At 41.3% G+C, this 19,483-nt stretch overlaps 1 protein-coding gene across 9 annotated transcripts in view; it reads right to left on the bottom strand.

Annotated features, from left to right (window-relative positions):
- The window catches only part of WDFY3 (WD repeat and FYVE domain containing 3), a 190,970-nt gene that overhangs the window by 18,135 nt on the left and 153,352 nt on the right, over window positions 1-19,483 (bottom strand). For 8 of the 9 annotated variants that reach the window (XM_084518372.1, XM_084518373.1, XM_084518366.1 and 5 more), the window contains 15 exons: window positions 19,166-19,348; window positions 13,914-14,071; window positions 12,442-12,519; window positions 11,236-11,463; window positions 10,344-10,397; window positions 6,022-6,190; window positions 5,658-5,821; window positions 4,711-4,859; window positions 4,326-4,446; window positions 3,892-3,977; window positions 3,418-3,498; window positions 2,811-2,865; window positions 2,374-2,493; window positions 1,842-1,959; window positions 522-628 (listed from right to left, as the gene is read on the bottom strand). In XM_084518372.1, coding sequence (XP_084374498.1) covers window positions 522-628; window positions 1,842-1,959; window positions 2,374-2,493; window positions 2,811-2,865; window positions 3,418-3,498; window positions 3,892-3,977; window positions 4,326-4,446; window positions 4,711-4,859; window positions 5,658-5,821; window positions 6,022-6,190; window positions 10,344-10,397; window positions 11,236-11,463; window positions 12,442-12,519; window positions 13,914-14,071; window positions 19,166-19,348 — 1,871 coding nt within the window. The remainder of the gene's footprint in view (window positions 1-521; window positions 629-1,841; window positions 1,960-2,373; window positions 2,494-2,810; window positions 2,866-3,417; window positions 3,499-3,891; window positions 3,978-4,325; window positions 4,447-4,710; window positions 4,860-5,657; window positions 5,822-6,021; window positions 6,191-10,343; window positions 10,398-11,235; window positions 11,464-12,441; window positions 12,520-13,913; window positions 14,072-19,165; window positions 19,349-19,483) is intronic. The other variant, XM_084518370.1, reaches the window with a different exon arrangement.

Below are 19,483 nucleotides of genomic sequence, written 5' to 3'. Positions count from 1 at the left end.
TTGCCTGGTGGCTTCTGTCCAGGAAAATACTGGAAACAATGTTTTGAGCCCAGTTACCTGTCAAACTGCCAAAAGATGCCAGGCTCTGCAAATTTTGGTTTACTTTAACACTCAGTACTGAATTGCATCTTGGGATAGAAGTATAGGTTTTAAATTTAGCATCTTTCAACACCTCCATAGTAAACTGAAGAACTGGTACAAGATTCTTGCAATGGCAAACAAATAAAGCACAATGAGAAGTGTATTTGTCTTTATAATAAAACCTTTGTTTTTTGTCTGGAGCTATTTTGTTCCATACATATTTCTAAATGTTTGAACAACATGACGAAATGTGAATTCCATTAAATCTATTACAAATAAACATCAAACATCCTAAAGGTTTTTGGACCTATCCCACCTGCGATCACTCAAGATATTTTTTCTAACGTATTTCATGAGATCAGCAGACTGATCACATTTTTCACGTAGGTCTCAAAAGTACAGCAGGAAAGCAACAGGAAATAAGGTCTTGTACTTCTTACCTGTAGCCGTAAAAAAATCTGTGTAAAAGGCTCCATCCGGACAAGGTAAGAAGCCACTATCATGGCAGATGAATAGTGGGTCCCATAATGGTAAGCTGGAGTTTCACCTGCCAAAAATTAAAAATCATCAACATAGAAGAAATAAAGAAGTTAAGTAACAGTAGGTGACAACAGTTACTGGTGACAGTACTAACTAGTGATGCATTGTATTTACTCTGTCACTTCAGACACATTTAAAATTGGCATTTGTAATTTTCATTCTTGGGAAATTGAAAACATTGTGTTTTGTCATGGCCACCACTTAAGTTCTAGCTGCAGTGCAGTAGCTTTAATTCAATGAGCTGTCCAGCAAGACTGCATGGTTACTCATTTTTTATTTTAAATATTTCAAATGTTCCAACAGTGATTTTTTTTTTTTTTTGGTTGCTCTGGAATTAAAGGCTCAGTCAGAAATACATCTCAGAATTGTTGGCTACAGAATTTGTAGAGCTTTCACTGTCATAATTTCCTGGGAAAAAAAATCTTCATAAATACACATAGAACACGATTCATTTCTGAAAATGACCGTCTTAGCCACCTGCTGTTTGACCCAGAACAGCATTACAGTAGTTAAACAAGCTTGTGCTGCATATAAAAGCACAGAAAAATAACTATCGTGTATTATAGCTGTTTTGACAACTCACAAGTTTTATTTTCAATAGATTCAATAGATAAGGAAACTCTAAATGGAGAATACACAACTCAATTGCTTATCATTTGGAAGCATTACAAACTTAAGAACATAACAGTACATGTATTTCTTTTGGGGGGTGGGTAGCAAAGAAAAAGATGCTTCCTTAACACAAAAATATGCAGTAAACCAAGAAATGAAAAAACTACTGCCCTGATAACGCAAAAGTATTCATATTCCTCTGTACAATTTATTGTCTTACAGCAGCATTCAAACATTAGTCAAGGAGACAACTGACCGCATGCTTAGTATGTACGTGCCCATATCTAACAATTAGTCAAGGTTTAACAGTTCTCAATATACAACTGTTTTCTCTTCAATTTTGTGTATAAAAACATGCCGTTCAGATTTTTAAAAAACAACAATGGAACAACAACATACATATCATCATCACCACCCCTTTGCGTCAATTTAATACTTGTTTCCAAGTCACAAAAAAAAAAAAAAAAAAACCAACCCACCCACATGGTAGAGCTCTGTATATCCAAATCCAGAACTCTTGACTTTATAATGAAAATCCATGACTCCCTCCCCATCACATGGCAGGCATGTGCCCCTCACTTTTTCCTGCAGGATATGTTGTTACTTACCATTGGGATCTTCCCAGTCTTTGTATCGTTTCTTGTACTGGGCTAACCGGTCTTCTGTTTGAGCTCCCATGGGCTTGGCCAGGTTTCTGAATGTCCTGGGATTTGTAAGGTCCAATTCCTTTTAAAATAAAATGAACATCAATTCTATTTAAAAATGAATGCTTTCTCCATAGGCATAACATCCTTCAGGATGTAGTGCAGAAAACTACTGCAGACTTACACAAATCGCTGCAGTCTTGTACATTGTTACATGAAGGAGGAGCAATTGCCTTAGAACATGCCATGCACTTGTGCACAGCCCAATAGCAACTGTAAAATGAGGATGGGCAAAGACCCGCCTTCATGGGACAGCTAAGCACCTCTAATATCCTACTCACTGATAGCGTGGGCTGGACATTGTAAAACAGATAAAATCTAAAGACTGCAAATAAGGATAAGACTATTTTACCAAGGCAGTGCAAGCCAGCTGTAGTATTTACAAGCATCAAATGCATAAAAGTTTACTACTAAGTTGACAAGATATTTTATTTACCTCTGAATCATAGTCTGCGAGGATCCAGGGGAAGACAGGGTACTGCATAAGATCATTATATGATCTGCCCGCCAGAGTGTTTAAGTGCATCAGGTACTGAAAGTTACTGATTTCTCCTCTCTGAAGGAATACATAACAGTGTTGAACAGTTCACTTGGCAATAATCAACTAAGCTGCCAGACTTTCAAGATGTTCAGCTCTCTCCAAATATATGAAACTTAATTCAATGTTACAATGCCTACTCTAAGCTTACATTTCTACGGTAGAACCATTTACTATTTGATGATGATATCATGAAATATAACCCATTAAAATACAGAGATACATTTTCTAAAGCAGTATATTCCACTTGTTCTAGCAAGAGCATGCAACTTACATGCATTAATTATGTATCGCTACAAAATGTGCAATTTAATATGAAAAGAATTTATACTTACCTCCCATCTTTGAGTAACAGATTTTTCTCCCACTAAAGTGCTAAGCAATCCAGACCTAACAGGAAGAAGAATTAAGTACATTTTCTAACTTACCAATAAGACCTGTGTTAAATCTTTACAAGACAATTCAAAGTGTAAAGATTAAAACCTGTAAATTTTTACATTTAAACAAATCAGACTTAGTTCCTTTTTGCATTAGTAGTACTTATTTTGTTTCTGAACACAGACTGACATAATAATGCACATTATCCATGCATTTCAGTGCATATACAACTAAAACTGATGGGCTGCTGTTGAGGAAAATATGTTTAAAAACTTGGACAAGCCAAATGGTTTTGGTACTCCAGTTCCTTTCAGAATGTACCTGTACACCAACAACATTAATCCTGGTAACATGTATTTATTTGTAGGAAGGTATACCAATGCTGCCAACGATATTAAAACATTTAAAGTAGCTGAACATAAAATCATTGTTTTCTTATTTATTTGGTAATGCCCAGTTTTAAATAGAGGTTGCAATACTCCCCAGGGTAACTGGACCCTAACATAAACATCATCTATTGGAAACCATTAAGCTAAAAAGCTGGTGAGGAATAGTATTGCTTACCCTTGTTCTACACTGGTATTTGGCCTCTGTCCAGACACTGACTCCGAACTGTCAGTTAGAGATGGCACCACAGCCAAAAACCTGCATCAAGAGTTAAATGGAGTTTAAGGTTAGCGTGTCTGTTCCAGGTTTGTCTCATACTTAGAACACATTTGGTACAATTAGTGATCTAATTTTGAGCAGCTACATAACATCTTCAGAAACATTGGAATAGACCTTTTCGCTCTAAACTCACATTCACTGAGTCGTATATCTCATACTAATTACGTACAGCAAGTTTGGCGTGAAGTCATTAGTGCTTCCTAGTGGCTTTTCTCTGCAAGGTACAGGATTTCGCTACAGGATTATGCAGTGTCTCACACCACTTGCAACCTACTTCTCATTGTCAGATCACTGGAGGTTCAAATATTGCTCAAAACAGATAATGGCAAATAATTCAGATTAAATATTGTAACTTTAGTTATTTTACAATACCTTTGATAAACTTTATTTCTAACCCCCTTCTGGAAAGCCAGAAGATAGTTCCGTCCATCCCCTGAGAAAACTTCAATTGCAATTGGCTGAAAACAAACAAGACAAACATATGTCACCACTAACACCTTTGCTTGTCATCTCCTGAAGGTCAGACGTAGGCCAGTTTAGTCATATGAAGTGACACATGATTCAAACTTATTGCAACACACGCTGCTTAGTGCGGCCAACCGTTCTCTTTTCAGAATGCTACAATTCACTAATTCACACAATAAACTACAGCAAGCCAAACATGGTTCAGATCAGATGCTAAGCTTAATCTCTTAAATTTCAACACAACAAACAGTTTTCACTTGCCAAATACTCATCTGATACCTATTTTACCTTGTTAAAATTCCACAGTTGGCATCTCAATTTGAATACTGTGTCCAAGTTACCTGCAAAAGGTATCTCCTTTTATGTACTTCCTTGATATCTTCATAGGCAAAAATGCTGCACGTTCTTTTGAGTTGACTTGGACCTTGCCTTGCTCCCCTAGGTATGATAGGCTCGTGCATCCTGTAGATGGGGTATATACAGGAAAGTGATTAAAAAGAACATGAATTATAAAAGTTATTTTTTTCATCTTTGTGAGAGTCAAGTTATTGAAAGAAACTTATTTCATGATACACCACACACCACATTTTGCATTTTGTGAGCAACAGAAGAAACTGCTCCTGAGATCTTCCACAATCTGTTTTTGTAGTTGACTCAAAATAAATTCATTAAACACCTGTTGTTCACCTTCTAAAGACTCATGAAACTCTTTATTAAACCACTCACTTTGGAGGCAGTGTCTCAATATCCCGTATTTCTCTGGTGGCAGTCATGGTAAATCCATCAATCACATAGAAGTGCTCTTTCCCAAAGAGAAGAAGCCCTTCGCTAGTGTCAAGGCCCTGAACTCGAGCACAGCGGTACATATGCTGAATCTAAAATGAAAAACACGCAGTGAGCAGAAGCAGGTCAGCAAGCTCAGACTCAGACCATTGCTTTGTCAGAACAAGACCTAAACAGTGCTTTATTACTTGTGGATACAACAAAAATTCTGCTATTTTTCCTGTTAATTGAGGTTGTATGTCACCTTTGTGATCATTGATTTTAAAGGTAGTTTAAATAAAGCCTCCATCATATAGAATAGATTTTTATGTTTACTGACTTTTCCACTCTCACTTTGCTTCTTGGGCGTATTTTGCAACCTGGAGCCCTTTCAACCTCGATCCCAAATCTATTTAGTGGTATACTTCAGACAGACAGTATGAAATACTAAGTAACCAGAATAGCCTTTGAACACAGTTCATGGGGATAAAACATTCACTGTCAAAATTTTTTGGTTTTAATGATTACAAGAATTACTTAAAGTCTATTGTGTGCAGTATTTACATGTTCAACATATATTTCCTTTATGGGGTCTCATTAGGTTGACGGTGTAATAATCCTTGTAATAATCACAGGATAGCTTGCAACTTTAGTTCTACAACAGGTTGAATTCTCCACAGTAGGCAGAAGCAAAGCAAGAACGTTTCCAGTACAGGGGTTTTGGGCTCAGGACCTCTTTGAACTCAAGTACACATTTGGTTTCAAGGATGCTGCAAGAAGAAGCTGATAGAATATTAAGCAGGTGCAGCTTTGGATCAGGGAAGCTATTTAGGATGTTGATTTGTGCTTGCTACATGCAGGGCAGAAATTCCAATACAGTAAGTGCTTAGTCTGTTTGCAGTACACAGTACCTTCTCTCCTTCTTCAAGAAGTCGAAGCAAAGTTGTATTGTCAGTCTTCTCCTCTTCATCAATTGAACTCCCCTCAACAACTTGATCTTGTGATTGCTCCTGGTTCTCATCATCTCCTCCATCAGGAGCAGAGCGAGATCGTTTCAGGGGAGGCTTCACTAGGCCTGGAAAAGAAGAACAAAAATGAATAAAAAAAAAAAATTGCTGTGCAAAACCTTTTGAAGTCTAAAACTGCTGATCCAATGCTAAGACAGAAAATAGAGTCCCACAAGATCCTTCTGTTTATTCCAACATGAATGCAAGAGAAGATATAAAGGCAGATATATTTAAAGAGAATAGTTTGGGACAAAAGAAATGATCTAACCTCTGACTCTTGCAATCGTGTCTTCTCCGTGTTCTGGCTCCTGCTGAGTGGCTTCACCCACTGTATTTTCTTCTATGGTGTCCTGGAAGACTGCAGGGTTTCCAGAAGCTAGGCGCATGTAGTACTCCTTACTGTCATAACTTATAGCCCTCCGGTAGCGAGCAGGTTTCTTAGAAATAATTGAACACAATCGCTTAGTCAGTCAACTCCTTGCTTGCTTCAGTAAACAAGCTTCAGGAACACTGTGTGCAGCACAGGGCATGCCCATGAAATGCTTTGTGCATGTTGTGGTTTAACCAGCCGGCAGATAAACACCACACGGCCGTTCGCTCACCCTCCCCCCTCCCTCTCTGGGATGGGGAGAGAAATGGGAAAGTGAAGCCTGTGAGTTGAGATAAAGACAGTTTATTAAGACACGAAAATAATAACAACAACAATAATAACAACAATAATGATGATAATAGTACTACTAGTAATAATGCGTACGAAACAAGTGATGCACAATGCAATTGCTCACCACCCACTGACCAATCGCAGAATCACAGAATTGTCTAGGTTGGAAGAAACCTCCAAGACCACCTAGTCCAACCAATGACCTAACACTAACAAGTCCTCGTCTGAACCATATCACCAAGCTCTAAATCTAAACATCTTTTAAAGACCTCCAGGAATGGTGACTCCATCACTTCCCTGGGCAGCCCATCCCAATGCCTAACAACCCTCTCGGTAAAGAAGTTCTTCCTAATATCCAACCTAAAACTCCCCAGTGCAACTTTAGCCCATTCCCCCTTGTTCCTATCACCGGGCATGTGGGAAAACAGACCAACCCCCACCTCGCTACAGCCTCCTTTAAGGTACTTATAGAGAGCGATAAGGTCACCCCTGAGCCTCCTCTTCCCCAGGCTGAACAACCCCAGCTCCCTCAGCTGCTCCTCATAAGACTTGTTCTCCAGACCCCTCACCAGCTTCGTTGCCCTTCTCTGGACTCGCTCAAGCACCTCCATGTTCTTCTTGTAGTGAGGGGCCCAAAACTGAACACAGTACCCAAGGTGCGGCCTCACCAGAGCCAAGTACAGGGGGACGAACACTTCCCTAGAGCTGCTGGCCACACTGCTTCTGATACAAGCCAGGATGCTGTTGGCCTTCTTGGCCACCTGAGCACACTGCTGGCTCATATATTCTGCTGACTATCAACCAATATTCCCAGGTCCTTCTCTGCCAGGCAGCTCTCCAACCACTCATCTCCCAGCCTGTAGCTCTGCTTGGGGTTGTTGTGCCCCAGGTGCAGGACCCGGCACTTGGCCTTGTTGAACTTCATACAGCTGACCTCAGCCCATCGGTCCAGCCTATCCAGATCCTCCTGCAGAGCCTTCCTACCCTCGAGCAGATCGACACACGCACCTAACTTGGTGTCATCTGCAATCTTACTGAGGGTGCACTCGATCCCCTCACCCAGATCATCAATAAAGATATTAAAGAGGACCGGCCCCAGTACTGAGCCCTGGGGAACGCCACTAGTGACCGGCCTCCAGCTGGGCTTGGCTCCATTTACCACAACTCTTTGGGCCCGGCTATCCAGCCAGTTTCTAACCCAACGAAGTGTGCGCCAGTCCAAGCCAAGAGCAGCCAGTTTCTCGAGGAGAATGCTATGGGAGACAGTGTCAAAAGCCTTACTGAAGTCAAGGTAGACCACATCCACAGCCTTTCCCTCGTCCACCCAGCGCGTCACTTTGTCATAGAAGGAGATCAGGTTCGTCAGGCATGACCTGCCTTTCATAAACCCATGTTGACTGGGCATGATCACCTGGGTGCCGCATGATGACACTCAAGATAATCTGCTCCTTGAGCTTCCCTGGAAGCTCCATGAGCTTCCCTTGACCAAAGCCCAGCCCATCCCTGAGCAGCTCCACCCCCCATCCCGGCGAGCCACCCCTATATATTGTTTAGCATGACCCCAGATGGCATGGAATATCCCTTTGGCCAGTTTGGGTCAGCTGTCCTGGGTCCGTCCCCTCCCAGCTTTTGCTGCACCCCCAGCCACCACTGGCAGGACAGAATGAGAAGCTGAAACGTGCTTGGCTTGGTGTAATCACTGCTCTGCAACAATTAAAACATCAGCGTGTTATCAGCACTCTTCTCATCCTAATCCAAAACATAGCACCCTACCAGATACTAGGAGGAATATTAACTCTGTCCTAAGTGAAACCAGGACAGTGCGTGTGCAGACATACAGCAAAACATACAAAAACAGAGACTCTTCACTAGATCCAGTAAATCATCTAATTTGCAAGGGAGCTTTTGAACCACTGAAGTAATGATGGGTTTGCAGAAATGCCTGCTGCTAAGCCTACAACACGGAGACGTATTAAGTGTGGTCAGTATGTTATCAACTGTCACAAAAGACTGCTGGGATACTTTTGCTCTAAGATTGATAGATCAAATTGCCATTTTACCACCTTTCATCACTCCCTACAGTTCATTCATTGGACAGCCAAATTCATTGCTAGGTGTAGTTTGAGTAAAAATTTTCCTCAAGACAAGATGAAAATAAGTGGAGGTTGATATGAACTAGAAGCAGCCAGAGACCTGATTTGAAGGCTCAAAAATTCTTAATTCTTTTTTTTTTTTTTTTTTTTAATAAAAAAATACAGATTTTAAAGGCCTGCAGGCAGGCAACTGGCACAAGAGGATTATTTTAAGTGAAGTAATTCATCAAGCATCATTTATATCCTTGGGTTATCACAATGGATTATGGTATGTTTCACTATGGTGATGGTGTGTTGTTGGCTTTCTTTTAGCAGGTTAATTCTTACATTCCTCTTTTGATTATGGAGTTAATATTAGAAATCAAAGTAACCACTAAATGAGGACAAAGTCAGCAACATCACTGGAGAGGCAGATGGGGATAAGAGCTATTACACAGCCAAGAACTTTTCCAAAATTAAAACAAACTGATGCACCTGGACAGAAGAAAACTCATTGTTTTTATACTTCAGTCAAAAATCTTCTTCTCTGAGTACTATTTAACGCCAACACCTTAACTCTAGAAAGCTCAGTTTGTGAACATGCTCAGCTCTCCATCACAAAAATAATTTGTTACTTTGTAGCAATATACCCCATGATTCTTCAAATAAGATTGAGATAATAACGGAATATCATAAATTCAGATAAATGCTTTAAATTATGTGCAACTGCAGAATATTAGTTGCCGTTTCAATTAAGATTTCTCCTTGTTCCCCTTCTGCGGTTGTAACTGCAAATACATAACATGTGATGTTCCTTTTTTTGTTGCTGTCCACCTGTTTGATGATGTAGCAGGAAACTAAGTGACCCATAAAAACAAAACAGCTTTATTACAAGTAGATGTTTGGGATGACTAAGCAATTAAGAGCAGCAACATGGAGATTCCTTATTTCAGGTCAAATTGCCTGCCCCAGAAATCCAAGATGTACAGCACTGTGATCTGATTTGCCACGTTGGGCTCTAATAAGTCTTCACTCTTTAACACCTCTGTAGTAACGTAAAGTCTACAAAGAAAAATCCAAACTAGCACTGCTAACATAAAGAAATCAGTAACAAATTATATTTCATTTTCTGTATAGCAATTACTTTCATTTATGTGTATTAGTTCATTGCCGAATGTAGTTCAAAATCAGTGAATGCACTGTGCACTATACTTAGTGATGGGCAAGACTAACTGCAATTTCATAGAGAAGCCTCGTAAGAGATAAATGCTTGCAGGACAGTCAGTTCCTAACAGATCTGGTACTTTTAAGGTAGGATTCATATTTTGAAACAACTGCGTACGTATCATTAACAATAAAAATGAAGACCATCAGGAATGACAAAATTGGGTTAACAAATGTGGTGCTAACAAAAATAGGCCTCTTTCAGACCATTACGATTAGAAAGGGGAAAAACACCTGTTCACCAGGTCCCCTTTGCAAACAACATCCATTTTCCTAGCAGTGCTTCCCAATGATCATGTTGCCCATTACTAAACATGTTCCGTAGACCATTAGTTCAGACCCCAAACCACAACTCTGAACACAGTGAGAACAGTGACAGCACAGCCCAACACAGCCTGTTAGTGTGCAGCAAAGAAGTGAAGATCTACAGAAAGTTATATTAGGTGAAGGCTGAGGAGAGCACAGTAACATCTTCTAATGTGAATTCGGAAAACACCACCTTCAGGCCTGGAAATACTGAAAGAGCAAGTTGAAAGCCAAATGTAGAAGCATTGATTAAGGTTGCCAAACATGCAGGAGAAACTGTAAAAGTTGTGATTATTTTACATTCTCTCAGTGTGTGTGTTTCTTTACCTTTTGAGGAATGCCATCATCAGATGTCTCAGGAAGTCTACTTGAGAGGTCATACTGAAAACAGGGCATTAAGTATACGCATCAGAAAAAGAACACTTTTAGAAGAAGGCATGATGATATGTTCTCCGCTTTCTGTGAACTTAACTGTTGCTAAAACTATTGTGCGTCAGGTAACAAGTAGACAAATATACCTAATGGTGTAAAGTTAGCTGTACAGTATTTTTTTTGTTTGTGCTTCTTAAGTACCATGGCTTTTATTCTTGATTTGAGGAAAAAAATCCTGCATGCATACATACATGCATGCCTAAAAGACACAATAAAGACTGCTCCATTTCCTCAAGATGCTGTTCCAAAGCAAAGAGAAACGAACTGCCAAGCTTTCCAAGGCCACATACATTTCTGCCCAATTAGCCGATGTTCATATTCACAGATTATCAATGAAAGAAGTACATCCAAACAAAGGCCTATAGGCCTATTTGTTTTTTTTTTTTTTTTTTTTTCAGATCTGTTTCAGTTGTTATGTAGCACTACGCCAAGAACTCATAGTGAAACCTCCCATCCATAGGTATGGCATTTCATAGCCTTTTGGTGCTCATGAAGACACTTCTGGTGTTCACCAGCATGCTTGCTTGGCTAATGCATACACACCATGTTTCATGCTGGAACTGGTAGAGCTTTCCAATTCACTGTTTTGAGTGGTGAGCAGGTCAGTCCCGCCCCTAAATATACTACAAAGAATAACTGAACCTTACCAAGCATTTAGGGCTAACAGGCATGTTGGTAAACCAGCAGAGTAAAATGGGCTTAAGAGAAACTTTTTATATAAAAAAAAAAGAAGTGGATTTTACAACTGGGCATGAAATTACTCATAACAAAATGCTGAATTACTTACCAGCAAGTTTGTTTCTTGCTCAGCTTCAGGCATGTAGGGATACTGAATATAAAACATGTCATTTCGAACCATCTTCTTCCTCATTCTACAGGGACCCTCTGTCATCTCCAACATCCACTTGTCAAGATGGGAACCAATGGGGGGACCCCACAAACCTCGCTCTCGTAGTAACTCATATTCAATTTGAGACCACTCTTCTGTCACATATTTTAATGCATTCTGCTGACGCTGAATACAAAGATATTTCCATATGCATTAACAGTGATGTTTTTAAGCCTACATCTGATACAAGCAAAGTCATTTTCACTACATTACAGAAAACCTTGCAATTGAAAATTACAGTAGCATTGTATTATGCACCCTAATGCACTTTCCAGTCTCAGCTACTATAAAAGCAAGATTCACATTGTATTCCTCTAAGCATAAGAGGAAAAAAACAACAAATGAACTCTGCTTTTGATTTTTACCTATAAATGAATGCATTCGTAAACAGTAAATATGAAAAAATGTAACATTAATATACTGGGGATTTTAGGAATTGAAAAAAGATAACTTCAGATGCTCTTTCTGCCTACATTTAAACAGAAGAGGGAAACTGAACAAAGCAAAGCTTATCTGGTGGATTTTTACCTGTCACTTTCAATAACTTGAACTTCTGGGAAGCTGATTTCTTAGACTTTTAGAACACACCTCAGCAAATACTTTGAACCAAAGGACTGTGGGGATGCTTGAAAGAAAATGCAGGGTGCAATGATTTTGTTCTATAAAACACAGAGCATCATTTTTCTATTGCTGCATAATGATGTGAAAAAAGTGCCTTAAAATTGTTTGTACTACTATAAAAGTAGCATTTGTACACAATGCTTTCCCATGTCTTCTGCTTTTTTTTTTTTTTTTCAAGAAGCCTAAGTACTCTTTTATAATAAGAATAATAAGAAAAAGGTTGAAACATGTTAGAGCATGCAGGCTGTTTAAAACAGCATGCAAAAAACTTAAGATTTAACTTAGGTACTACTGCTGCAATTAAATCAAAATTAGCTTTATTTGACTGCATTAAAGAAACACCCCTAAATAACAATAGTATCTATATATTTAAGCATTTAATCACCAACCTCCTAATATTTTATACGCCACATACTGAGAAACAGGATCTGTACAGCCTAACATGTCAAAAATATCAGTTTCAGGTAATCCTCTAAACCATACCTCCTGATATTCCTTATACTGCATATCAACCAGGTCCCGAACCACTGCAATGTGGGTAAACATCCACTGGGAAATTTCCTAATAGGAGATAAGGAGACAGACAGAACCAGACTTTATAAATCAGGCTTAGATTTAGTTTGAATTGAAAGCCCATGCATCACCTTGCTGACTTGTTCAAAAAGACTAGCTTCCTAAAATATGTTCTGGATTAATTTCAAACTAATCCATGCAAAAATATTTTTAAGGGTGTTTTATGCTTTTTGTTTTATTTTGTTTGGTTGTTTTTAAGGCAGCAAACTCACGTACAAGGACGTTATTTATGATAAACTGGCAAACAGTTGGCAAATATTGAAAGCACATGACTAATGGATCAGAAAATTCCCAAACAGCTAAAGAGAGACAGTAGATGACAAAAATTACTACTTTTCTCCATTTCCAGGTAATATTTTGTGGATGCTGCCCAATTTGATGGAAACCTTTACAGCTCTCATCATTCTGTACTGACACACACCTGTTTTCACACCCTGCTCCCTTGCCAATGTGCCTAACAACCATTCCTGTCAACTCAGTTTTTGGGTTTCTTCCTTTTCATTTTCATGTGTTTGCCAGGAAAAAGACCAAAAACACTAAGAATTCTTTATTGTAAAGAAGTCCACTGCATGACTTTCAGACCAGTAAGTGAAAAGGCAAGCTATTTTTCAACTTACACAGGACACCAATAACTCTTGATGAAGTCAACAGCAGTTACAGCATGTCTTTATGTCAGGAATACACCTGCTGTCCATGACCTAAAGTCTCCCTGCTGTTCCAAGTGCTAATTACAGTAAGAACTCCATCCTACAAAAACTTTCAGACCCGTCTTTCCTTTGTTTTCGATGCCTAAAGTATTGTATATTAACTCCTCACAATGCCCTACTAAGTACTTTCTGACAGAAATCACACAGCTTTAACCCTAGAGTCTTTTTTCTTTTAATGCAAGCAGGTTTGAAAAGCAAATGTACAATTTCACCATCACATAATGTTTTGCTGAGCTCTTTTCTGTAGTACAATAAAAATAGGGAAAAGCAGTATTTGTTTAGTCATGATACATAAAATATACTTATAAGGACTTTCAAAAAAAAAAAAAAAAAAGCACATCATCTTGGCTTCCATTGAAAAAGGAAAAGCATCTATCTTGGCTTCCACTACAAAGTGGTGTGGCAAATTGAATTAGTACACAGACTAGCAAAGCAGTAAAGCATTACAGATATATAAAAGCTTAACTCTCCTTTTAAAGTTAAAGATAGACAGCTGTGCTTGCTGGATTAGGACACGCAGAAGTGAGAATGCTCAGTCTCAATATTCAACAATGAAAAGAAACGAGCACAAGATCTTACCTAACACCCTGAAAGATCATTTATATTGCAATATTTACCATAATCTCTGAACATACAATGCTGGATTTTAGATTGCATTTTACTAAGTGACATTACCTGTGTAGAAAGATTGTGTTTATTGAGCCCGCTCTCCTTCCGGTTTCTCCTGGAACCAGTTAGTTTAGAGAGGCCAAACCCACTGCTAACTCGTGAAAGTTTGGACTGTGTGGTCGGAACCAAGGCCTCCCCTCTACTGATGCACTTCTTCTCATGGGCTGAAAAACAAAGATCTTATGTTGTGGGATGGCTTTTTTTTTTTTTTTTTTTCTCTCTCTCTGTTCTCACTGTCATTGCCATTTCACTAAACAGAGTAATCTTTTCTATTGTTGGTTGTTTGTTTTTTTTTTTTTTTTTGTGTGTGTTTTTTTTTTGTTTGTTTGTTTGTTTGTTTTTCTTGTGGTTCTGGTGTGTGGTGTTTTTTTTTTCAGTTTTGGTTTTGAAGGAAAGATTCCCAAGAGAAAATCGTGTTTTAGTTTTTTTGTTTGTTTGGTTGGTTTTGTTTTTAATTTTGAAAGGAAACATGAGGAGCAGATTTATGATTCCTTTCACTGATTATCAAAACCAGGGTCTAACAGCTGTGAGTGCTGTCCTCATCTGAATAAGTGAAAAATTGGTACATAGAACAAAGTTGTCACCTCCCTTTCCCTCCACACCCCAACCAATTTCCATGTTGCTGAATTACATCCCTTAAAGACCAAGAGAGCAGTCAAAAGAAGGAAGACGATGTCAGATGAAACAGTTTCTTTCAAAACAGTTACAAAATAAAGAAATCTATACTATTTGTTATTAATGGCAGACACAAATGAAAAGTAACCCAGTTGAGCATGTCATCATTGCGCCCCTCCCTACACCCAAAAAGGGGCTGTATCATAACACTGCTATCTAGTCTGTCAGCATAAGTATGCCATTTTGAGAGGAAGTTAGGTGGGCTAGTGCACCTTTTTGTGAACATACAGCCATTCCAGTTGATCGTCAAGTCCAGAAACACTAGCATGTTTACTTTAAAACTTTAGTAAAAATCACAGATTAGTTTGGCTCTCAGAATTTTCATGTTCTCCCCACACTCATCTAATGGACCTCACTGTATATCCGTTAAATTTGATTGAAAAAAAAAAAATACTTCCATTATTTTCTTCTTTTAAATCCACTACTACTTTCTCAAACCAATATATTCTCCAAAGATCCTCAACTCTGCTCAAAACATTTTATTTTTTTTTAAATGCTGACTATTAGCTAGATAGTGGAAATGCAAGCAAAATTCAGCCAGGGACAAAGCATATCTAGAAATACATGGACCACAAAACCAAGTGCTGTATATTTCCAACAACGCTTTCTGTATATCCAGATTAACCTCAATTACAGAATCATTTAGGTTGGAAGAGACCTCCAAGACCACCTAGTCCAACCAATGACCTAACACTAACAAGTCCTCCTCTGAACCATATCACCAAGCTCTAAATCTAAACATCTTTTAAAGACCTCCAGGAACGGTGACTCCATCACTTCCCTGGGCAGCCTGTTCCAACGCCTAACAACCCGTTCGGTAAAGAAGTTCTTCCTAATATCCAACCTAAAACTCCCCAGTGCAACTTTAGCCCATTCCCCCTTGTTCCTATCACCAGGCATGTGGGAAAACAGACCAACCCCCACCTCGCTACAGCCTCCTTTAAGGTACTTATAGAGAGCGATAAGGTCACCCCTGAGCCTCCTCTTCCCCAGGCTGAACAACCCCAGCTCCCTCAGCTGCTCCTCATAAGACTTGTTCTCCAGACCCCTCACCAGCTTCGTTGCCCTTCTCTGGACTCGCTCAAGCACCTCCATGTTCTTCTTGTAGTGAGGGGCCCAAAACTGAACACAGTACCCAAGGTGTGGCCTCACCAGAGCCAAGTACAGGGGGACGAACACTTCCCTAGAGCTGCTGGCCACACTGCATACAAGCCAGGATGCTGTTGGCCTTCTTGGCCACCTGAGCACACTGCTGGCTCATATTCTGCTGACTATCAACCAATATTCCCAGGCCCTTCTCTGCCAGGCAGCTCTCCAACCACTCATCTCCCAGCCTGTAGCTCTGCTTGGGGTTGTTGCGCCCCAGGTGCAGGACCCGGCACTTGGCCTTGTTGAACTTCATACAGCTGACCTCAGCCCATCAGTCCAGCCTATCCAGATCCTCCTGCAGAGCCTTCCTACCCTCGAGCAGATTGACACATGCACCTAACTTGGTGTCATCTGCAAACTTACTGAGGGTGCACTCGATGCCCTCACCCAGATCATCGATAAAGATATGAAAAAGAACTGGCCCCAGTACTGAGCCCTGGGGAATGCCACTAGTGACCGGTCTCCAACTGGATTTGACTCCATTTACCACAACTCTTTGGGCCTGGCTACTCAGCCAGTTTATAAGCCAACGAAGTGTACAGCAGTCCAAGCCACGAGCAGCCAGTTTCTTTAGGAGAATGTTGTGCAAAACAGTGTCAAAAGCCTTACTGAAGTCAAGGTAGACCACATCCACAGTCTTTCCCATGTCCACTTAGCACGTCACTTTGTCATAGAAGGAGATCAGGTTCATCAAACAGGACCTGCCTTTCATAAACCCATGCTGACTGGGCCTTTGTCTTCCATGCCAGCTCGTCTTTGGGCACATGGGGACAGACCACTCCTAAGCCTTTAAGATTTCCTTCTTGAGGTGTTCTCAGCCTTCCTGGACTCCTCTGCCCTTCAGGACTGCCTCTTAAGGGACTCTGCCAACCAGTGTCCTGAACAGCTCAAAGTCAGCCCTACAGAAGTCCAAGACAGCAGTTTTACTGGTCCCCCTCCTGACTTTGCCAAGAATAGGGAACTCTACCATTTTGTTGTCACTCTGCCCAAGACAGCTCCCAACCACCACATCTCCCACTAGTCCTCCCATTTGTGAACCGAAGGTCCAGAGGGGCACCTCCCCTGGTAGGCTCACTAACCAGCTGCATCAGGAAGCTATCTTCCATGCTCTCCAGGAACCTCCTAGACTGCTTTCTCTGAACTGTATTGTATTTCCAGCAAATTACTTCAGAACCATTCCATTGTAAAAGGAACACGTCCACTCAATTTTAGATGAACTTTGAGTATCTGCTGTCTGAAATCATACTAATCATTCCAACAACAGTTGGCCTTTTAATATAGGCACACAGCTAATGAGCTTAACTTGTCCACCAGGTCCTTTTCCTGTAAAGCTGCTTCCAATGTTGAACTGACTTCACTGCCAAGGAAAAGTCCGAGCATTGCTGCTGCCATAGAAGTGATGTTTGGTAACACATTTCCAATTTCGTCAACCATGGGGAGAGTTTGTAGGCTGCACCCGGACATGTTCAAGATGGGTTCCCTTCCTGCCTGGCACATCCAAATCTCAGTAAGGTCTAATAGGTCACAGAATCACAGAATTTTCTAGGTTGGAAGAGACCTCAAGATCATCGAGTCCAACCTCTGACCTAACGCTAACAGTCCCCACTAAACCATTTCCCTAAGCTCTACATCTAAATGTCTTTTGAAGACTTCCAGGGATGGTGACTCCACCACCTCCCTGGGCAGCCTGTTCCAGTGCCTCACAACCCTTACAGTGAAGAAGTTCTTCCTAACATCCAACCTAAAACTCCCCTGGCTCAACTTTAGCCCACTCCCCCTCGTCCTGTCACCAGGCACGTGGGAGAACAGGCCAACCCCCACCTCGCTACAGCCTCCCTTGAGGTACCCATAGAGAGCGATAAGGTCGCCCCTGAGCCTCCTCTTCTCCAGGCTGAACAAGCCCAGCTCCCTCAGCCGCTCCTCACAGGACTTGTTCTCCAGGCCCCTCACCAGCTTCGTCGCCCTTCTCTGTACCCGCTCAAGCACCTCCATGTCCTTCTTGTAGCGAGGGGCCCAAAACTGAACACAGTACTCGAGGTGCGGCCTCACCAGAGCTGAGTACAGGGGGACGATCACCTCCCTAACCCTGCTGGTCACACTGTTCCTGATACAAGCCAGGATGCCGTTGGCCTTCTTGGCCACCTGAGCGCACTGCTGGCTCATATTCAGCCGACTATCCACCATCACTCCCAGGTCCTTCTCTGCCTGGCAGCTCTCCAACCATTCCTCTCCCAGCCTGTAGCTCTGCTTGGGGTTATTGCATCCCAGGTGGAGGACCCGGCACTTGGCCTTGTTAAACTTCATGCAGTTGACCTCAGCCCATCGGCCCAGCCTATCCAGATCCTCCTGCAGAGCTTTCCTACCCTCAAGCAGATCGACACACGCACCTAACTTGGTGTCATCTGCAAACTTACTGAGGGTGCACTCGATGCCCTCGTCCAGATCATCGATAAAGATATTAAAGAGGACCGGCCCCAGCACTGAGCCCTGGGGGACGCCACTAGTGACTGGCCTCCAACTGGACTTGGCTCCATTCACCACGACTCTTTGGGCCCGGCTATCCAGCCAGTTTCTAACCCAACGAAGCGTGCGCCAGTCCAAGCCAAGAGCAGCCAGTTTCTTGAGGAGAATGCTGTGGGAGACGGTGTCAAAAGCCTTGCTGAAGTCAAGGTAGACCACATCCACAGCCTTTCCCTTGTCCACCCAGCGCGTCACTTTGTCATAGAAGGAGATCAGGTTCGTCAGGCATGACCTGCCTTTCATAAACCCATGCTGACTGGGCCTGATCGCCTGCTTCCCCTGCAAGTGCTGCATGATGACTCTCAGGAGGATCTGCTCCATGAGCTTTCCTGGCACTGAGGTCAAACTGACAGGCCTGTAGTTTCCCGGGTCTGCCCTCCGGCCCTTCTTGTAGATGGGCGTCACGTTTGCTAGCCGCCAGTCGATTGGGACCTCCCCCGATAGCCAGGACTGCTGATAAATGATGGATAGTGGCTTGGCCAGCTCCTCTACCAGTTCCCTCAGTACCCTTGGGTGGATCCCATCCGGCCCCATCGACTTGTGCACATCTAAGTGCCGTAGCAGGTCAGCAACCAGTTCTTCATGGATAATGAGGTCACCACAAGGCAAGTGCTCATGAAAAGGTGCTAAATAAAACAGTCCTCTGCCACTGTAATTCACAGGATGCTATTTGGTACACACTGACACACAAACACAGGAAGCTGCTGAGATCAGCAAAACTGTTGACTAAAGGCCCTCTGTATGGCAGAGTAAATATATCCCATACCCGGTACTATTTCACAGATGTTCAGCTATAACAGGTTAAAGTATTTACACATACTCAAGAGGTAAGTCCATACTGTAATATCCAATGCACATGGTTCCCTTTGGGAAAATCTAACATCTGGGACAGGTAAATCCTCAGTTGCACTTACCCAAATGATTTTGCCAACACTTTAAACTTGCTTCCTCAATTAAAGGTCTTGCAACAGTTATATCCACTTGGCCACGATCATTGACAGGTAGCATCACTTTGAAAACTTCTTCTAGCACCTGTTTCTTACTGTGAATCAACTCTGTCCATACTCTGTTTATAGCTTTTAAAAGAAGCTGGCGACCTGTGTTAAGTACAAGACCATAAACAGTACGTTTTCTAAGCTGCTTATTGAATTTGTATTTTTATAGTAGCAAAATGAATAGATTAAGCAATTACACTCCACATTCTTCCCTTCTTGTAGGACTTGTGAAATGCA

The sequence above is a fragment of the Aythya ferina genome (assembly GCF_964211825.1).
Source record: "Aythya ferina genome assembly, chromosome: 4".
Taxonomy (NCBI): Eukaryota; Metazoa; Chordata; class Aves; order Anseriformes; family Anatidae; genus Aythya; species Aythya ferina.
Note: the sequence above shows the minus strand (reverse complement) of the source record. Positions and strands in the feature narration are given on the sequence as shown.